The following is a 20,681-nucleotide window of genomic DNA, read 5'->3' as shown; positions in this document are numbered from 1 at the left end:
CCCAATTACTTGTTAAATGAGCAATGTTATATTGGTGAGCTCTAATATTTGTCGCTTTTATGTGAGTTATGTATAAATCAGGATTCTATAACAAGCAAACACGCACAAACAAATAGGTGAATCGCATAAATATACAAACTAAGCTATTACGGAAATTTTAAAGTAGTTTTATATAATACAGTTTTAATGTAAACCAACTTGAGTACATAAGTACTACGATTCATCTCATTGTATAGTTTCTCTTTACTTCGTCTGCAATGTTTCAACTCTTGAATATAAGCAAAAATTAACGAGAAAATTATAATTTGAAGCTTACATTGGAGAAGAAGTGGTGTCATCGACTTCTGTTGGTTTTATACAACAATGAGGAAATTCTCTCGAATTGTTAATTGCTCTTCCCTCTCAGCTCTCATCAACGTAATGTTTGAGGAATTCTCATATTTCTCTAGAATATCCTATTTTCTACGAGTCGATAGCCACCTACTAGTAGAGCCCACACATTCCTCTTCTCATTAGGTGCATGGAAATTTGTAGTTGGCAAACATCATTTTAATCTTAAGTGTCTCATATTTAAAATGAAAGACATTTTATGTTTCTACAAAAGGCTTACATGCACGCCAAATATGCTCTGTCACCAAACATGTTTGCCCGTTCAGTCGTGGGGGCCTTTTAAAGTTACGGTCAATCCCAATAGTTGGCAGTGGATGGTAATGACTAGTTGCCTTTCCTCTAGTCTTACACTGCTAAACTAGGGACGACTAGCGAAATTAAAAACTAACCAAACTTATCAACATCCTTTCATAAATGATATTTTATAATTTATATTCTATAGCTTTTAATCTATTTAAGTTCTGCAATACTCATTCTTTTAAAATGTGAGAAATTCTTGAAGAATATCTTATTTCCTGATTATTCCGATTTCTTCAACTCTTTTGGGGTTGCAATTAAAATGGCGTTGGTGTATTTTGTTTTCACTGCTTTAATGTACAAAGGAAAAGCAGTTATATAGAGGTAGCGTTTTGCATGCCTGGGGTGCCTCAATCACCAGACTATAATTATAATTATTTTCATAACCACGCCCGACTACGAAGAGGAGTACCATCACTACCAGGGTGTACCAGTAAAATTATATTCACATATACCGTAATCGCAAAATTAAAAATGATAAAAGCTAATGAGCCATTTTCAGTAGTACAACTATGCCTTAATAAATCAATTACGGTGGTTTATATTGCCTTTGTACGAAAAATATGCTAAGGATATTTCTCCCCGAGGTCTTATATTTCAGGTGATTTTTAATTTCATCACGAATCAAAATTACGGGTATTATAAATAACGTATGATAACTGTATTGTACAAGCAAAGATGTGAGATAGTATAGTACAAACATCCGTAATGGATAACAAATAAATATACATTTTTATTGGACAAAATAACAGATATTCCTTCTTTTCTTTCCAGGGATTATACACTCTTGCGATTACCCTTGCTACTTTCCACCTAATAACAGTCTTGGATGACACAGGTAAGTCGCCATAGCTGAACCTTTGATTAGTGTTAACACGTAATACCAGTTTTTTTTTTTTTTTTATGTGACCCAAGTAACTCTACTTCTATAAAATCGAGAATTAACGCTAACGTAATAACAGTCTCAGGTGACTCATGTAAATCTCAATAGCTAAACTCTTGGATTAGTGTTAACACGTAATACTAGTCTTACGTAACCCAGGTAAGTCTACTTACTCAAAATCTAGAATTAATGTTAACAATATCAGATAAGTGTGCTTAGCTGAACTCTAGAACTTGTACGAACGTATAACAATTTCCTAAACTAATCTAAACCTGGGGCTCGTTTGAACTCACTTGTAGTATGTAATTTTATTAGCTTTAATTACGGTAATCGTTAGAGTATTCTATCGATATGTGAAGTAAAAATTAAAAAACAAAAGAGTAGTAAAGCAGTAATAATGTTACATAAACTTTGCCTAACATTGGAAAGCAATGAAAAAATAATGTATTACAATTATTAGAGCTGTGCATCAACATTTATTTCACGGACAAACTAATACCGTATATGTGTGTGTGTTTATTTAGTCTTGTTCGTTTATAATGCCCGGATGATTAGATCGGTAAATGAAATGTTTTGTATAATTACTTATAGAATATTGTCTTTCACATGCGAAACGAGTATAGCCATGTTGCCATGGTTACCAGTGGGTTGGAAAATCTGACAGAAAATTTTTAAAAATGTTTCATTATACTTTTGACATAAGTAAGAATTGTAATTTTAAGTAAAGATAAAAAATGTTTATCGGAAACATAAAAATTAAACAAAACTACACATTAACGTATAAAGACTTGAAACATATTGTAGTGTATTATCGTAAACAAGCATCTAGAGTTTTATAGACAACAAAGTGTAAGCAGTGTACAAAACAAAACATTAATCATTGAAATGCTGACAACAGGAGTAAGAAAAGTCCCTCATGTTTATAGTACCATGGAGACAATATGATAATATTGAATTTGAGTGTCAAATATAAAATGATAATTATAAACATATCAGTGTATGTAGAAAATTACCGTATGAGGTTATGTACATTCTGAGGATTACTGCAGTTCCCCCCACCTCTCCACACGCAAAATAGGTTTCGAGAAGGCACTTTTCGTATGTAAAATGCTGTCAAAGATTCTTTGTTTGTTTTTTGAATTTCGCGCAAAATTACTCGAGGACTATCTAAGCTAGCCGTCTCTAATTTAGCAGTGTAATACGAGACGGAATGAAGCTAGTCATCACCACCCCCCGCCAACTATTGGGCTACTCTGTTACCAACGAATAGTGAGAATGACCGTCATAGTATAGCGTTCCCACGGCTGAAAGGATAGCATGTTTGGTGTGACGGGGATTCGAACCTGCGACCCTCAAGTTACGAGTCGAACACTTTAACGCACCTGGCCATGCCGAGCCGAGCTGTCATAGAATTCAGTACCTCCTGCGATAAATTATTGAAGTAATCATATTAGTGAAAAAGTAAAATTGGCTTATTAGTTGAGAGATGGTAACAAATACAGATCACATTTTTCTTCACTTCAAACGTAAATTGTTTATATACGTTACAAAGGCTTCAAGATCTGTTATACGGTTTTAATGAAAGATTTTCCTTTTTGCGTATCATTGATTTGTAATAAAAAGTAGAAAAACCGAAACGGCTGGTATCTACAAATTGAGAAAACTATTCACAGTCTTCTTTCTAATAAAGTTGAAATATATATTAAGGTTTTCTAAACTTAATTTTATTTGTTGGTCTATAATTCGAACTTAAAATTATCGCCTTCTTCAAATTTAGTCTCGTTTCTTAGCGTTTTTGTCAAACAATGTGTTATAGGTATAAAGGTTCACAACATGACTATCTTATGCCGGATTCTCAATATGCATTGAGTTGCTTAAAGCAAGTACAAAGTATTTTAAATTGCAAAACATTGTAGTTTTTCTTTAGTATTCAACGTATTAATGTATTGTACTAATAACCAGTTTACTATTTTGTTGTAATTAATGAGCAGTTTTGATTCCTATGTGAGTATAAGTCGATAACTTGTAATACTGTACATTTCACAGTGACGAAAGTCGAGGTACGAAAACAAACGTTAGACAAACAAACCTCCGAGTCTATTTTTGCAAAGAAAAACGCATTGGCAACTCAGTAATTGTGTAAAGTATACCAGAAGGTATTTATCTTTCACACTTACCATGTACTGAAACTGAACACGTGCAACACCTACTTAGTACCGTTTAGGTAGTCTGAGTATGACAGACACTTTTATTTCACATATACCATGTGTTGCAACTGAACACGTACGACAACTACTTAGTACCTGGTAATTAGCTTGATTAGAATTCTTCTGTTTTGTATAAAACGAGTGCATAAACTAATAACGAAGGTAGGATGTTGTTAATAAATACAAGGTATGGCGAAAGCTATTTTCGTTTCGTTTTAAACTGATCGGGAACTGAAATGATAAATTTACAACAGTTACATTAAACACCAGTTTCACGTGTCTCAAAAGCAATTCTTGGTTTAAGCTGATGATCTAATTTACATAACGAACTCGTAAATGATTTTTTTTTGATAAAGCATCAACTTAATATCTCAGTTGAAACTATAACACCTGTAGTTATGAAAACCACAATATTTTTCTCTTGACAGTGAAACATATCAATTCTAGTAACAGATTATATAGATTAAAAGTTGTAAGTACAACAGTCCTCTCGGCATAGCCAGAAGGTTAGGACGCTTGAATCTTCGTCACACCAAACATGTTTCAGCTATGGGAGTGTTATAATGATACGATCAATTCTACTATTCCTTGGTAAAAGAGTTGGTGGCGGGTGGTGATGAGTAGCTGCCTTCCCTCTAGTCTTATATTGTTAAATTAGGGATGAATAATGCATATAGCTCTCGTGTAGCTTTGCGCAAAATTCGAAAAACAAATAAATACAATATTTTGTAGATTAGTTTCCTTCGATAATTTTTTTTTATTTTTCTGCCACCAAATATTCTTATTATTTTAATAATTATTTCTGACGTGATACTAATTATTTGTTGAAATGTTTTTATATTTTTGACGTAAATTAATATATTGTCGTTATAGTATTGTTCGGGTTGAATATAATGTTACTCGTTTGTTCCGGGCTTTGTGTTCCATCATCTGTGTTACTGTTGATTGGATTGTGTGTGGTAAGTATAGTATTTTCATAGCTAACTAACAAATTATTATTTTATGATTAATGAGAACTTGATACTCGAACGAACATAATTCATACTGTAGGCTAATATAAATGTATTTTGAAATGGTGATTGTTCTATGTCATTGTAAAAACGTGTATATTAATTGTATTCCCCTAAGAATATAACAGGAAAGAATAGCTAAGATCAAGATTGAGATATTTGTTATGAAAACGGAATTTTATTACTGTATAAAATAATGAAACATTTTTTTAAAAATTAATCCTAAAAATGGTATGTTCTTTTTCCTGCCCATCTCTAACCATACCACTTAATTATTCATTACAGCATTCCTTTTTATACAGTATAGCTCTTTTCTCTTTACTAATGTTCATCGTATCCTACTTTAAATAGGCCCGGCATGGCCATGTTTGTTAAGGCGTTCGACTCGTAATTTGGGGTTCGAATCTGGGTCGCATCAAATCTGCTCGTCCTTTCAGCCGTGGGGGCATTATAATGTGACGGTCAATCCTACTATTCGTTGATAAAAGAGTAGCCTAAGAGTTGGCGGTGGGTGGTGATGACCAGTTGTCTTCCCTCTCGTCTTACACTACTAAATTAGGGACAGCTAGCGCGGATAGCCCTCGAGTAGTTTTGCGCGAAATTCTCAAAACAAACCTCCTTTAACTGCAGTTCTTTCTTACTTTCCATTCGCCGTCATTAACCCTTTTACTTCCTGCATATCTTTTCTTCATGGACTCGTTTGTTTGTTTTTCTTAACTGCCTGTTTCGTGTCTATCAAGTTTCTTCCCGTTCCATATGTTTACTCTTATTGGATGATAATGGTGTAGTACCTGTTTTATGTCTATCATGTTTCCCTTTGAATTATGTGAGTCGAGTACCTTGCTCTTTCATGTACATGATATCTATCACATGACTAAGTTTCTCCTTGTTTCATGTTCTTAAGATTCGTTTCTGTTTCCTCTGTGTTATGTTCCTCCGTGTTTCTTTCATGCCAAATTATTTACGTTTAGTAGAAGACAGTTTACTATTTTTATTTTTCTCGTGAGTCAAATTTGCTTCCCATATGGATAGTGTTATACTTTCTTATAAGAATCTGGTTAATTATATTTTGTCTCATGTGTAGCAAGCTATACCTTGTCTCATATCCTTCTTTCTCCTCTGCTTGTAATGAATCAAAGCTCTTATTTCATGTGAGATGGGATCTTCTTTAGGTCAGTTTATTCCCTCCTTGTGACTCTCAGGTATCCTTTAGCTATTGTTTATATTGGGTCAACGATTCGAGCCTTAGCTACCAGAATCAGGAAACATGGGCACAATAGCCCTGTCAGTAACTCTGGAATTTGCAACCACTTAAGCAAATACTATAACGAAAAGCTGAACAGAATAACACTTCAGAATAATAGACTGAGCGAAAGAGGAATGAATGCTGAGAGAAAAGGAAGCTCATATAATTCATAGCTTCCTTCTTTGATTTTCTTAATAGTTGATTAAATTCAAGTTAATAGAGATTTAAAGAAAAAACAGGCTTAGAAGCAGAGAATAGAATCCTTATCTTGCACTGTCATCTTTGTTCTCCTTAAACTCACGAAGACAATCCATTGGTTTAAAATTTACAAAGAAACTAGACTAGAGCATTGTGCAGCCAATGTAAAAGTAACAATACTTGATGCTATCGTGACAAGTGAGATACAGAGCCACGTTAATAGAACATAAGGTTTGGAATAATATGTGACGTAACTGACCATTTTAGACAGAGATCAGCATTAAATATTTTTAATAATAATTTACATCAAGTTAAACTCAACAGATTATGCAAAACTTTTAAAGTGAGTATCTTAGTTAATACTTTCTAGTGTCCAATTAAAATTCAATCAGAAGTCAAAGCCTCATATCATTATGTTTTTACTGACAGTTTTTGGTCAATTCTTTCTTTATTTACAAATATGATTCACTTAAAATACCCTTCCTGCTATTACTTCTTTACTGATAATTACGGTTCAGTCAGAAACCCCTATGACTTTTTAAAATACCCTAACTTAATCTTCTAGCAAGAAGCTACAAATTGTTAATGGGGTTACGAGAATACGATTACAATTAAGCTTAATCTTGTTATGATTTTAAAAGCTTTGAAAATCGCTCTGTAATTATGATGGTTCATAACTGCTGTTTGTGGTCGTGCAAGTAGGATCGTATAGGAAGAACTTGGGAATTTGCTGGTTTAAGATGTGGTTTTCAATACAGATAAAGCCCTGAAAAATAGTGTTTCGACGCGGTCTAACATTTGCAGAGAATAATAAGCGAATTTTTTTTTGACGGTTGAAATACTCGCATAGCCTTCCAATACTTAGAAACAACATGTCAATTTACAGATATCGATTAAAAAATAAATATTGTTGTAAGTATTTTATTTATCACACATAAACTGTTACACAACCACTTTGGACTTAATGCGGTTTTGATGTGTTTGGTCTCTATCAAAACGGAAAAATGATTGTTAATATTCATTTTGTGAAAGATCTTGACACAAGAAAGTTTTTAAGGAACAGCTAAAATTCTTACTAAACAAAAAAAGTTATAGAACAAGTTCTAACAACAGTACTTTCTTCTAGGATAGCAGGTTACTTCTCTTACCATGGATACTATGCACCACAGTAACAACACTAATCCACGCCGTCATTTCTTTATATCTATTTTGTGATGCTGTAAGTATTTATGTTACGAAATCATTTGTTACCTAAGATTGGTTGACGTATTTTTTTTAAATATTTTGTTGCTTTAAAAGTACGTAACTTATAATTAAAAGAAGAAGATGGATCACTTAATCCTCTATTGCACATTGTAACGTACAAATAACAAATATATCTTTGTTGCTTAATACACATACAAATATTTCAGTTTGTAGATGGATGCTCTTACTTCCAGTTAACAGCTTAAATAAACCAAGATGTTATTTCTGTTGGATCCTCAAATGAATATAATATTACTTCTAGGCAATGTAACCATTTATAACTCACTAAAATATATTTGGAAAACCAGTTATTACGCATTATATATCTATTTAAACAATAAATTCAAAGAAAAAAACATTTTCCACTCTATTTTCACGCAATAAAGGGTTACAAAATGGTGTTTATCGTTGAACCATTTAATAGCATAACATTCCTTTCATTTCAGTTATAAAACATGTATTTTAAAATATTGAGTAACAATACATTTATTTAACACCGATATATTGGAGATGTTAAGAAATAAAGAAATTGTTTTAATGTTGTATTTTACAAATGAAAAGTAACAATTAACGTAAGTACAATGATAAACTTACAGTTTTGTTTGTTTCTAAAAGAAAAAAATGAAGAATTGTTTGATTTCGTAGTTTACAAAAGATGAAATATCGTCGTGTTAACTATACCATTTCCTAATAAGACACTTAGGTAAATATGAAGACCTAATAGCTAATAAAATACAACTTCATTTATTTTTCTATTTGTCTTTTTGTACAGAAATTCCACTCATTATTGCCACTGTTTTTGCTGATGGACTTTTTAATCTGTGCTTTAAATGTGAGTATTTACATTTTAAACATGTTTATCAGCTACTACAAAAAAAACTTTATCAAATAAAACTATTGTTTTAGTACTTGTGTATTGGAAGCATGTCATGCAAATATAACATTAAACTGACAAACAACACTTTATAAGCATAACGAAGTAGTTTATTCTGGGAGAAATATGCTACATGTTTCGATAAAACAATGATTTGCATCCAGCTATGAAGGAAACTTGTTACGTCGAAATGCGTAGTATGTTCCCCCAAAAATAAATTACTTTATTATGCTTATAAACTGTTGTTTGTCAATTTATCACGAGTGTTTCATTACTTATGCAAAATAGCTTATTTCTTAATTAGATTGTTAAAAAGTTAGTCAGAGACAGAAATTCTATATATGAATAGATGTAAAAAATGATACTATTCAATTTCTCATAACTTTATCTGTATTTTTCACACCCACGAACCAGATTTTACTACCGTACAAATCGTGGGGAGTTAGTGGAATGAATATCCCAAGTTGTAACATAAAATAAACTACAATGCAGCAGTAACGCTAAAACAGGTGTACACATTTCAATAGCACATCATAAGATGCCTTGATTCGATATTCGTTTGTTTCAAATACATAATAAATTTTAGCCCTTGTAACAGGTATATTGCATTCTGTGTGTGGTGTCCCAGTATCAAGAATATTTGGCTGGAAGAGGTAATCCTGGACAGACGACAGTCAGTCGGGTAAGCCTTTATTTGAATATATGAATTACGAATAATTATATTTAAAATAAGGTTAGAATTATTTCGGAATATTATTCTAAAATCACTGGAAAATTACTTTAGAAATAATTTTCCAAGTAGTGGGAGATTTTTAGTTTGTTTTTTCGAGGGTTCAAACTCTTTCAACCAAACGGAAGTAAACATCAGTACGTATATAATGAAGGTATCCGATCATGGGTTTTCAAGCGACGATTTCCTAGATCCGTAATTCTATGCTATTTAACGTTTTTCTCACTGAAATTAAACATGCTACACTATTTCGCAAATGCCTAAAGACGTATAATTAGGTACTTTTAGCATGAAATGTTTACTAAAAATAGAATAGATAAAACACATCAAACTAATGCAACTAACAAGAACTTTATATGGATAATATACGTTTAATAATATCTGATCAATTTCTTGCTAAATATTGATGAAGAATCTAAGCAACAATACGTAAGTTACCCAATTTTCTAACCCGTATAAACAAAAAACAATTGTATGTAAATACTAATTACCAAAACATACACAGAAAAGACTACAGAACTCCTCTTACTATATACTGTATAAATTGTTTCATTTTTCAAATACTCACTCAACAATGCGAAGACAGAAGGTATTCTGTGGTGAAAGGAGAACAAAGGTAAGAATTTTTTATTATGACTGATCATGACCGCTATTTCAGGTTTCAAAGGAAGAGTAACTCTTACTGGAGATCCAGGAAAGTTAGGCCTCTGGGTGATCATGGAGTTTTAAAGATTAATAGTGTTTGCTCTGATCATTTCCTACAATTTTAATAAACTTTGAAATAATGCAAAGTATACATTATAAATTTGTGTGTATACGTGCTTATTGTTCTGAAAATGAAAGAAAAAATGCCCCCCCCCAGTATCACAGCGAAATGTCTGCGGACTTACAACGCTAGAAACTGGGTTTCGATACCCATGGAAAGCAGAGCACAGATAGCCCATTGTGCAACTTTGTGCTTGACTACAAACAAATGGGAAAAAAATATTATTACAACGGGATCATCTAAATCACATGCTACCAAAATGGCGTACCTGCAACAAATGCAAGAATTTTAAAACGTGAATCAAATATGTATTCAAATCAGTAGCACTACGTCTGTTTTCACTGATAAAACAGTTTTATCATATAAACTACCCAGAGCTTGGCGTAACAAATAGTAGTATGAATTTTAAACGTTTAAAAATCTATATAATGTTATAAGAGGAAGAATAAGCATTGTGGTCATGACAATGAGATGAACTGACCAATTAGGAACTCATAATCGTGTTCAGAGTGGCGTATATACAAGGGCAAAAAGGGGTGGAAACAGAACATGGGGGGGGGGTGAAAAGGGAAGAATAACAGAAACACGTCATAAAACCACGAAGACTAAACAATAATTAAACATGAAAATAATAATAATAATAATACACACGCAGGTAAGCAAAAACCAATCTTACATTATTTTACGTAAAATAACAACTGTTTTAGTATACATTTAGTTAATCTATATGATAAGCAAAATTGAAAGGCCTTTTCTTCGCGAACTCAACTTTAATTTACCTACAATAAACAAACAAAATACGTTTTACTTTTCTGGAAATTTTGGTTGAGCAAAGTTAGAAAGAAAGTACCGAACACAATCAAGAATTCTCTGTTTTCTTCCACCTTGGCCCAGCATTGCCAAGTAGTTAGAGCGGTCGACTAGTAATCTGAGGGTCACGGGTTCGACTCCCCATCACACCAAACATGCTCGCCTTTTCAGCCGTGGGGGTGTTATAAGTTTAGGTCAATCCCTATTTTCGTTGATAAAAGAGTAGCCCAAGAGTTGGCAGTGTGTAGTGATGACTAGCTGCCTTCCCTCTAGTCTTACACTGCAAAATTATGCATGACTAGTGCAGATATCCCTTGTGTAGCTTTGCGCAAAATTCAAAACAAATCAAACTATCTTTTGAGATGAATCTATGGCAAAATAATTTCAATGAAAAATAAGGTAGAACTAAAAACAGATAATTACTTTGATATTAGAAGAAACTTTGCATTATTTTTCTTCACAAAAGCATCACTCACAACTTCCAATAGCTATAAATCACATACGTCATTCACTCACTAACACAAATATGGTTAAATAAAAATTTGTCGAATCAATTGTAAACCCATTTATCAATAGAATCACATGCGTATACTGAAAGTTTAACTCCCAGCCCTCCACCGAACAGTTACTCTTTGCTTCCAATAATGTGTATGTAAATATGTGAAACGAAATTTTGTTTAATCTTATAACACGGCAAGTAACAACGCTTACGTTTCTTATTTCCATGTAGACAGTTCCTAGCATACGTCTCCATACGTTATCTCAGGAACAAGAAATTTCCAAGTTTATCATAGCTCCAGGAAAAGTACAGGTGACAACAACTTCCTCCAACCACCTATGTCCAAATGTTTCTTGGAGGGAGGGATCTCCTTCCAGGTCGAATGTTTGTAGTGAACTCAGTTACATCTCGGAAGAGAATACTACTCAAGATATTAACCATTCGTCGATGAATGAGCCCGAAGGTCAGCAAATTGAAGAATCTAAAAACGATCGCCCGAACATAGCGATACAAGATACTGTTTTCGCTTGTTCTGAGAGTCCTAAAAGTTCCATATCGTCCTTGAAACAAAATCAGAATAAAACTTTACTAGAAGTTTCTGATCAACGTCGTATGAGATTTGAGGAACACAACATACAAGAACGTCCACTATGTAATGATCAACACGTATGCGTAGTCATATATTATAAACTTGTATATAAAATGAAATGAATTGGCTGTGCTTTTGATTACTTTGATTGGAATAATCTTCGTAATTTTTGTGGGTCATTAGTCTGACTGCGAGGGTTTATATTGAGTAATTTACTCTTAGCATTTGATTGTTATTATTTTTTTTTAAATACTCAATGAAACTGTTATTTCCTCTAACTCGTTAATTTCGTTATATTTTACGATAAAATCAGTTGTCGTGTTAGCTAAATCGAGATCTAAGGTTTCATCAACTTTGGATAATTTGAATTTTCTAAGGGAATTGTTAAAAATCATACTTATTGAAAGATTTTTTTCTTTTAAAATGAAGTTTCTCACCTTACATGTGATTGAATATTCTTCCCTACAGAGACAGATAAATTCAAATAGTGAGGATGTTTACGCTTAGTAGGATTGGCTGCCATGGCAATTGTATAACAAAAGTTCGTGTTACATCAAGGAAAAGGACTCAGCTTATCGAATCTCGCTACTTAAACATCTGAAGGACCTGTCCAACGTGAAAAGGTTAAAGGAAACAATTATGACAAACGTGTCAACCGGACGGAAAAAAGTAAGATGGTTAATGGAAAAATGACGTTACGGTTCCAGACTCTCCATAAACGTCGAAACAGGAAAAACACTAACCAAAAATGGTGCTCTGGTATTTGTATTTGCGGATAAAATTTTGCAGTTTGATAACCAACGCATAACATCTGTAACTATAACCAGTGAAAGTTTGAAGATAAGCCTCGAAAACTTGCTCGACCCTTTGCTTATCTCTGTAACATTTATATATATAAAATTGAATGAGCAAAAGGTGTTGTTGTTTCTATCTCATAAATAGAGTCGGGGTTTGAGTCATCTACAATAATCTTTAAATGTTTCAAAAAAGAGAAATTATACATTAAAAGAGTATTGTATTTCATGGAGGTATAACTGACATTAATAAAGAAGGTAGAACTACTAAGTGAGGTTGCTGTTATTTTAAGTAATATTTCCTGGAATTACTTACTGTTAGAACCATTTACAATAAACCTCTAAAACGCTTAAACAAAAGGGATCATATTGTTTCAGGGTGCTGGTTTGTGTAAATGAAAACCCAGAAACACATTTAAGGTAAAACTAATGTTGGCCAACTGACACAAAATGCAAATGAATAGTTGAAAATGTTTCCGTTTATAACTGGCAAACCGCTGGACCGATTGTTATCATACCCTAAGAGTGTCATAAGGTTGGCGATGTTCGAATCTGACTCTTCAGTGTTCTTTTCGGGAGGCCCTCTATCATCCTTGCGCGTTAAACCGGTACATCAGTTAATGCATATATTAGTTTAAAAAATGGGCATATGTATAATTGGTTTTTAACAATCAATAGGCTGTATTGTGCTATAATTAACTTGAAATGCATAGGAGAATACGTTCGTAAAATTATAGCCACTTTTAAACTCGTACTTTCTCATGTCTATGTGTGACAAGTAAACGAAAACTTTTTTCGTTCGCTTATTTAATTTCAGTTTTTCTGAAATCTGGGAAAGTCATTATAGCTCATTATAGGTTTTTATTTAGTGTTTAAATGCGTTTTTAAAACTTCACTAGGACATAATAAGCTTACATTTAACAGCGACATATCACGTGATTGAGCGATAAGTATCAGGATTTGCAACACTGTGGTTCGGTTTTCCACAAACAATGCATTTTTTTTTTAGATTTAGGAAAAAGAAGAAGAAAAATAATTTAGATTCTTGAAAACAGTTCAAACTAATTTTTGTTAAGTTAGATTTTTAGAATCTAGTTTGGTTCGAATTTCGCGCAAAGCTACACAAGGGCTATTTGCGCTAGCTGTCTCTAATTTAGCAGTGGAAGATTAGAGAGAAGGCAGCTTGTCATCACCACCCATCACCAACTCTTTTACATGGGCGAGCATGTTTGGTGTGACAAAGACTCGAACCCGCGACCCTATGGTTACGACTCGATCGCCTTAACCAACTGGCCATGTCGGGCCTTTTGGAATTCCTCTCCAGTTCAATGTACCATTCTTCTTCTATTTCATACTTAACTGTCGATCAGGAGATAAGTGTCACATATCCTAAGTTGTGTAATAGAGAACTTGACTAGTAAGAACATTTTTAACTGCTGCTATATAATCAATAAACACGTTGCCTTTTAGCTTTATTCTCTCTATTTTGAAACTCCCCTCGTTCTTACATTTAGTAGATGGTTGGACGACATTCGAGGATACACACCGATGATGTGTTTTGCTTGAAGTAATTCCTTCTAAACTTTATTGACCTTTAAACTCGTGAACCTGATGATATCCTTCTGAAACTGTTCTTCTTCATATATGCTCGTGACAAATGATTATGCTCGAGGCCCCTAGTAACACTTTGATGATATCCTTTAAATGTCACGCGAAACAAAGTATTTTAAGCTCTCAACAACATTATGTTCTCAAAGATTATTGGCATATTTCTTGCATGTGCACTATGAATGTATATATATAGATATTTATATTATTTATAGGTTGAAAGCGCAGTCCTGGTATTGAGACTGATTATTGAAAACTACATGTGCACGAATGAGGATCATAATATACAGCCACATATCTATACACATCTTTATAAGTAATAATATTAAAAAGGCTCGATGCTATATTTATAGAATAAACTACACACCACAGTGGATGTGCATATGCACCCTGAATTTCGAAAGGGGGCGTTTTTTCTTTAATAAATACACTTATTATAACAGTGCCCTTGATAAATATTTCATTATTTTGCTAAGGCATACGGCTTTAACTGTATAAAGTTGTTTATTGTGGGCGTTACATTTTTATTCCACATGTGCTATCCAAATCTTATCATGTGTTTCAGATTTTGCGTCGTCGTATGGTTTAATCTCTATGGTTCTTTTATAAGATGTTCAGAAGCGTAATTCATACGGTTATTAAATGTTTCTATAATCTTGATTCGATAATTGCAAATGGGTTTAGTACGGTGAAATATGTCAATAAAAATCGCCAATTCGCTTAAACATTTGTCATAAACCGTACATAATTTTTATTATGTAATGTTTCGAAGCTAAGTCAGCTAGAGATAACTCCAGAGACTGGTTCAGTTTTACAAAAACGTTCAGAAGTATTTATACGTAAAAACAACAACATATTTTTAAGTTTCTGTCACCGCACTAAGCAAGTCCAGAATCACGGTACTTCACAATAAAAGTTTTCAACGAAGACACTATCAGTTGATAACGTATACTTATTAACCTTTGTCAGTACACCAAGGGTCCACGTGGACCCCGGCGATAAATATTTTTTCATTGACCAGTTATATTTTCATGTAATTGTCACATGATCATCCTGTGACACAAAAACAGTAAACCTTTCCATGTTTTCCAGTTGAATAGTTTTTGTGAATAAAAAGTTGCATGGGGTTCGTGCGGGCCCCAAATAATATACAGATTTGGAGCTCTGTGTCTTCATTAGGCATTGTGCGTATTGACTCAAAAAGGTTATCCATTGTGATAAGGGGTGATTACGTATTTAGATCTCTTCTGAAGTGAAGTAATTCGCACAACCTACTTCAGAGACGTCTTCAGAAACCCCATACAATGCAGAAAGGCGTCAAATCTGACTTTGTAGATTTAGGATTACTTGACATAAGACAGCATGCTGGTCAAGGTGTTCCGTAGATCTAGGATTACTTGACATAAGACAGCATGCTGGTTAAGGTGTTCCGTAGATCTAGGATTACTTGACATAAGACAGCATGCTGGTCAAGGTGTTCCGTAGATCTAGGATTACTTGACATAAGACAGCATGCTGGTCAAGGTGTTCCGTAGATCTAGGATTACTTGACATAAGACAGCATGCTGGTTAAGGTGTTCCGTAGATCTAGGATTACTTGACATAAGACAGCATGCTGGTCAAGGTGTTCCAGCAACAACAACAGACACAGGATGTTATCTTTGCCCAAGAATCGCAGAAAGGAAATTGCGTCAAACCTGTACAGCATATGGAAACCATGTCTGCGCTGATCACTCCACACTCAGTGTACGATGTGATGAATGTTTGTAAAATAAAGTTTGTTTACATGTTATCCAATATTTGGTAGTAGTTTAGCACTGAAACAAAGTTTGATGTAGTTCGACACCCATGGGTCCGTTCGGAGTCCAAACATATTTTCATACAAATTTGTGCTTTTTGTTACATATTCGAGAAATCTGTTTCTTCATTTAGTATTGCTCCCCGCTAGTACAGCAATATGTCACCGGACTTACAACGCTAAAATCAGGGGTTCGATTCCCCTCGGTGGGCTGAGCAGATAGCCCGATGTGGCTTTGCTATAAGAAAAACACACACTCATTTAGTATTTTATTAGTTTTAATTGTGTGATAGCAATTAGAAAAGATGTGGCCATATATCATCGAAATATATATCCATGATGACAGTTTTTTTGTCTAAATATGAGAAAATAGATGTACAGTGGTACCTCGGTTCTCAAACGGCTCCTTATCGAACAATTCGGTTTTCGAACATAAACTCGGTTCCCGGACCAAGCTGTCGTAACCCGAACCCCCGACATAACCAGACTGATGACCCAAATGACCCTTTGACCATTTTTGGCCCACGCCAAGCTTGCCCAAAACATTTTACCCGCACCTGTCGCTCATTCCACACCCCCGCTAAAATCTGCTGTGAACGTTCTCATTTTTCTTTTTGATTTTTTTTGTTTTGCTAAATATTCTGATTAAATAAGCCACCATGGGGTCAAAGAAGAATAATGAAAGCAGCAAACCAAAAACAAAAGTTGTTAGAGCCACAATAGAGGTGAAAAAAGATCTCATAGCGAAGTATGAGAGTGGTGTTCGCGTGTCTGACCTAACTACACAGTTTGGTATGGTGAAGTCTACAGTCTGCACCATACTGAAAAATAAAGAGGTCATCAAAGGAACTGATGTTGCAAAAGAAGTGATAGTGTTTACGAAACAAAGATCACAAACAATGGAAGAGGTAGAAAAACTGTTGTTGATTTGGGTAAACGAAAAACAGTTAGCTGGTGATAGCATTTCTGAGACCATCATTTGTGAGAAAGCAGTTGCATGCTGACCTCCTGAAGAACACCCCTGGAATGAGTGCTGATACAAGTGATGCCTTTAAGGCTAGTAGGGGTGGTTTGAAAAATTTAGGAAGAGAAGTGGCATACATAGTGTGGTGAGACATGGAGAGGGTGCCAGTTCTAACAAAGATGCTGCTGATAAACTTGTTAGGGAATTTAAGGACTATGTAGAAGCTGAAAGTTTTGTTCCCCAACATGTGTTCAACTGTGATAAGACAGGCCTCTTTTGGAATAAAATGCCAAAGAGGACCTACATCACCAAGGAGGAGAAGTCACTGCTGGGACACAAGCCAATGAAGGACAGGCTAACTCTACTGTTATGTAGTAATGCAAGTGGAGACTTAAAACTTAAGCCTTTGCTTGTGTACCATTCTAAGAACCCGAGGGTTTTTAAGAAAAATAATGTCCTGAAAAGTTAACTAAATGTCATGTGGAGAACTAATAGTAAAGCATGGGTAACCAGGCAATTTTTTATGGAGTGGGTCTATGAAGTGTTTGCCCCAAGTGTAAAGAATTACCTCACGGAAAAACAGTCGCCACTCAAGGCCCTTCTTGTGATGGACAATGCACTTGCTCACCCACCAGGCTTGGAGGACGAGTTGGTGAAGGAGTACAGTTTCATTACGGTGAAGCTCTTGCCCCCTAACACGACTCCTCTCATTCAGCCCATGGACCAACAGGTCATATGGAACTTTAAGAAACTCTACACCAAAGCACTGTTTCAAAGGTGTTTTGAAGTGATCTCTGACACAGAGTTAACCCTCAGAGAGTTCTTGAAAAATCACTTTAATATCCTCCATTGCTTGAGGATCATAGACAAAGCCTGGAGGGAAGTGTCTTTGAGGATCATGAACTCAGCCTGGAAAAAATTGTGGCCAGACTCAGTAGCAGATAGAGACTTTGAAGGCTTTGAGGCTGAGCCTGTTGTCGAGGATATTGTCTCACTAGGCAAGTGCATGGGCTTGAATGTGAGTGGTGATGATGTGGAGGAGCTGGTGGAAGACCACAACACTGAGATCACCACGGAAGAACTTCAAGACCTTCAGAAGGAGCAGCAACAGAAGGCAACTGAGGAAGTGTCTTCAGATGAGGAGGAGGGAAGGGAGGATGTTCCTAGTTCACTAATCAAGAAAATGTGTGGAAAATGGGGAGAGTTACAAAGATTTGTGGGAAAATTTCACCCTGACAAAGCTGTAGCAAACCGCAGCATAAACCTTTTCAATGACAATGTCATGTCTTACTTCAGAAACATTTTAAAATGCAGGCAGAAACAAACCTCATTAGACAAGTTTTTAGTGTGAAATAGGTCCAGTGAGTTTCAAGCAGGTTGTAGCGGTGCAAAGAGACAGAAAAGAGAAAGAACACCAGAAGGAGAGTTACCTGACGTTTTTATGGAATGTGACTCCCCTTACAAACAATAATAACCCTCCTACTCTCCACGTTCCTCACCACCTTTCACTTACGCCATCAGCTCTCCTCAGCACAGGTAAAGTGCATTTTCATTTATTGTTTCTTGTTGTGTTTATAGTTTTTGTGGTTGGCTTTATGCATGTAAGTATTATTATACAGGTATAAATAAGCAATATTTTTACTTAAAATGCTTCATAATGAGTAATTTTAAGATATCTGTAACGGATTAATTTAATTTACAGCAATTCTTATGGGAAAAATTGATTTGGTTTTCGAACAAATCGCTTTTCGAACAGACTTCTGGAACGGAGAACCGAGAACCGAGGTGCCACTGTATAAGTAAATTTCATGTTGTTAATAATTAATCATGTATTATATACGTATGGTATTCAGTCTTTCTTACAGTTTATCTGCACAATGCTATGAGAAGCCAGTATGCTAACTTTTCAACATCTATATCCTAGCTTCAACATTATGATAATTAAATATATGAGGGGTCCTTATGGACCCCAAGTGTACTGATGAAGGTTAAAGTGGTTTACTTATATACTTTCCGTAAAGCTCTGGCTTCGATAAGTCAAAATGTAATGTTTCACTTTAAAACTAACTATGCGCGTACGCATGTTTTAAGTGGCGGACACCTAAATAAAGGTTTGTTTGTTTGTTTTGGAATTTCGCACAAAGCTATTCGAGGGCTATCTGTGCTAGCCGTCCCTAATTTAGCAGTGTAAGACTAGAGGGAAGGCAGCTAGTCATCACCACCCCCCGCCAACTCTTGAGCTACTCTTTTACCAAAGAATAGTGTGTTTGACCGTCACATTATAACGCCCCCACGGCTGGGAGGGCGAGCATGTTTGGCGCGACTCGGACGCGAACCCGCGACCCTCAGATTACGAAGCACACGCCTTAACGCGCTAGGCCATGCCAGGCCCCTAAATAAAGGTAAACTAATTATAAAACACGAACATGCTTACCCTTTTGGCCGTGGGGGCGTTACTATTTGAAGGTCAATCCTATTTTTTGTTGGTAAATGGTAGCCCAAGAGATGACGGTGGGTCGTTTTGAATATCTGCCTTTCCACTAAAATGTCTTTTCTAAGGGGAGAGGGGCGGCATGGACAGGTGGGTCGCGATTTAAAATCCCCATCGCACCAAACATGTTCGCCCATTCAGCCGTAGGGACGTTATAATGTGACGGTCAATCTCACTATTCGTTGGTAAAAGGGTAGCCCAAGAGTTGGCGATGGGTGGTGATGACTAGCTGCCTTCCCTCTAGTCTTGCACTGCAAAATTAGGGACGGCTAGTGCAGATAGCCCTCATGTAGCTTTGCGCGAAATTCCAAAAACAAACAAAAGGTGGAACTGCTATTTTTGCTCGAAGTGGAATAAGCAAACAAAAGTATTAAATAAAGTTCGAATGACCAAGTTATATGAAACGTAGAATAGTGAGTTAATATGATTAATCGGGTCATCTCATTAAAATGGGTATCGCTTTCAGATTGACTGAACCATTTTCAGACAATAATATACATTTAAGAATAAGCTAAGTATAGTATTATAGTTTCCACATGAAGAGAAAGTAACAATAGTTATACTTGGTTAACACGCAGAGAACTGGCAAATATTCATTAAATTTTCTGTTACTTTGGATCTTGAATTGATTAAAACAATGAAATACAAGGCCTTTTATGTCATTAAGAAAACGCTACTTACGTTAAAGTCGTACAAACGCTATAAGAACGACAGTCGAATCCCGTTATTCAATAAGACAAGAGTAACCTAAGAGTTGGCGGTCAGTGTGGTTGACTCTCTCCTTCTCAATCTGGTCTGATAGTTCATGTGTGTAGCTTTGCTGAAATTCTGAAACAAACTACCAAATCCTTACTAGCGAACTGAAAGATGTATAACAAAACTGATATATTTTTCAAGACTGGAAATAGCAGTGATGACAGTAAGATAAACCGACCAAGTTCTGGCATGGCCAGATGATCAAATGATTAGGGTGCTCGAATCGCAGTTTGTGGGTCCAAGGTTTGAATACAAAAATGCTCGCCTTTGTATTCATGGAGACGTTATTATGCACGATCAATCCCACTATTCGTTGGTAAAAGACTAGAGGGTGGTGATGACTAGATGGTTTCTCTCTAGTCTTTTACTGCTAAATTAGAGATGGCTAACGCGGATAGTCCTCGTCAGATTTGCGCGAAATTTCAAACAAAAGAAATAAACTAACCAATCAGGAACTCACTATTGTGTTCACAGTGACGTGTATACAAACTCAAAGTGTGGCGGAAACATTACAGTAGAGTTGTAG

General features: G+C 35.1%; 1 protein-coding gene across 1 annotated transcript in view; it reads left to right on the top strand.

Annotated features, from left to right (window-relative positions):
- Positions 1-12,809, top strand: part of LOC143252177 (uncharacterized) — a 64,436-nt gene extending 51,627 nt beyond the window's left edge. Inside the window, exons 2-8 of the mRNA XM_076503918.1 lie at positions 1,462-1,525; positions 4,651-4,736; positions 7,358-7,450; positions 8,249-8,308; positions 8,949-9,032; positions 11,387-11,821; positions 12,213-12,809. Coding sequence (XP_076360033.1) covers positions 1,462-1,525; positions 4,651-4,736; positions 7,358-7,450; positions 8,249-8,308; positions 8,949-9,032; positions 11,387-11,821; positions 12,213-12,251 — 861 coding nt within the window. The 3' untranslated portion in view covers positions 12,252-12,809. The remainder of the gene's footprint in view (positions 1-1,461; positions 1,526-4,650; positions 4,737-7,357; positions 7,451-8,248; positions 8,309-8,948; positions 9,033-11,386; positions 11,822-12,212) is intronic.
- The last annotated feature ends 7,872 nt before the right edge of the window (positions 12,810-20,681 follow it).

The sequence above is a fragment of the Tachypleus tridentatus genome, chromosome 6 (genome assembly GCF_004210375.1).
Source record: "Tachypleus tridentatus isolate NWPU-2018 chromosome 6, ASM421037v1, whole genome shotgun sequence".
NCBI classification, from domain to species: domain Eukaryota; kingdom Metazoa; phylum Arthropoda; class Merostomata; order Xiphosura; family Limulidae; genus Tachypleus; species Tachypleus tridentatus.
Note: the sequence above shows the minus strand (reverse complement) of the source record. Positions and strands in the feature narration are given on the sequence as shown.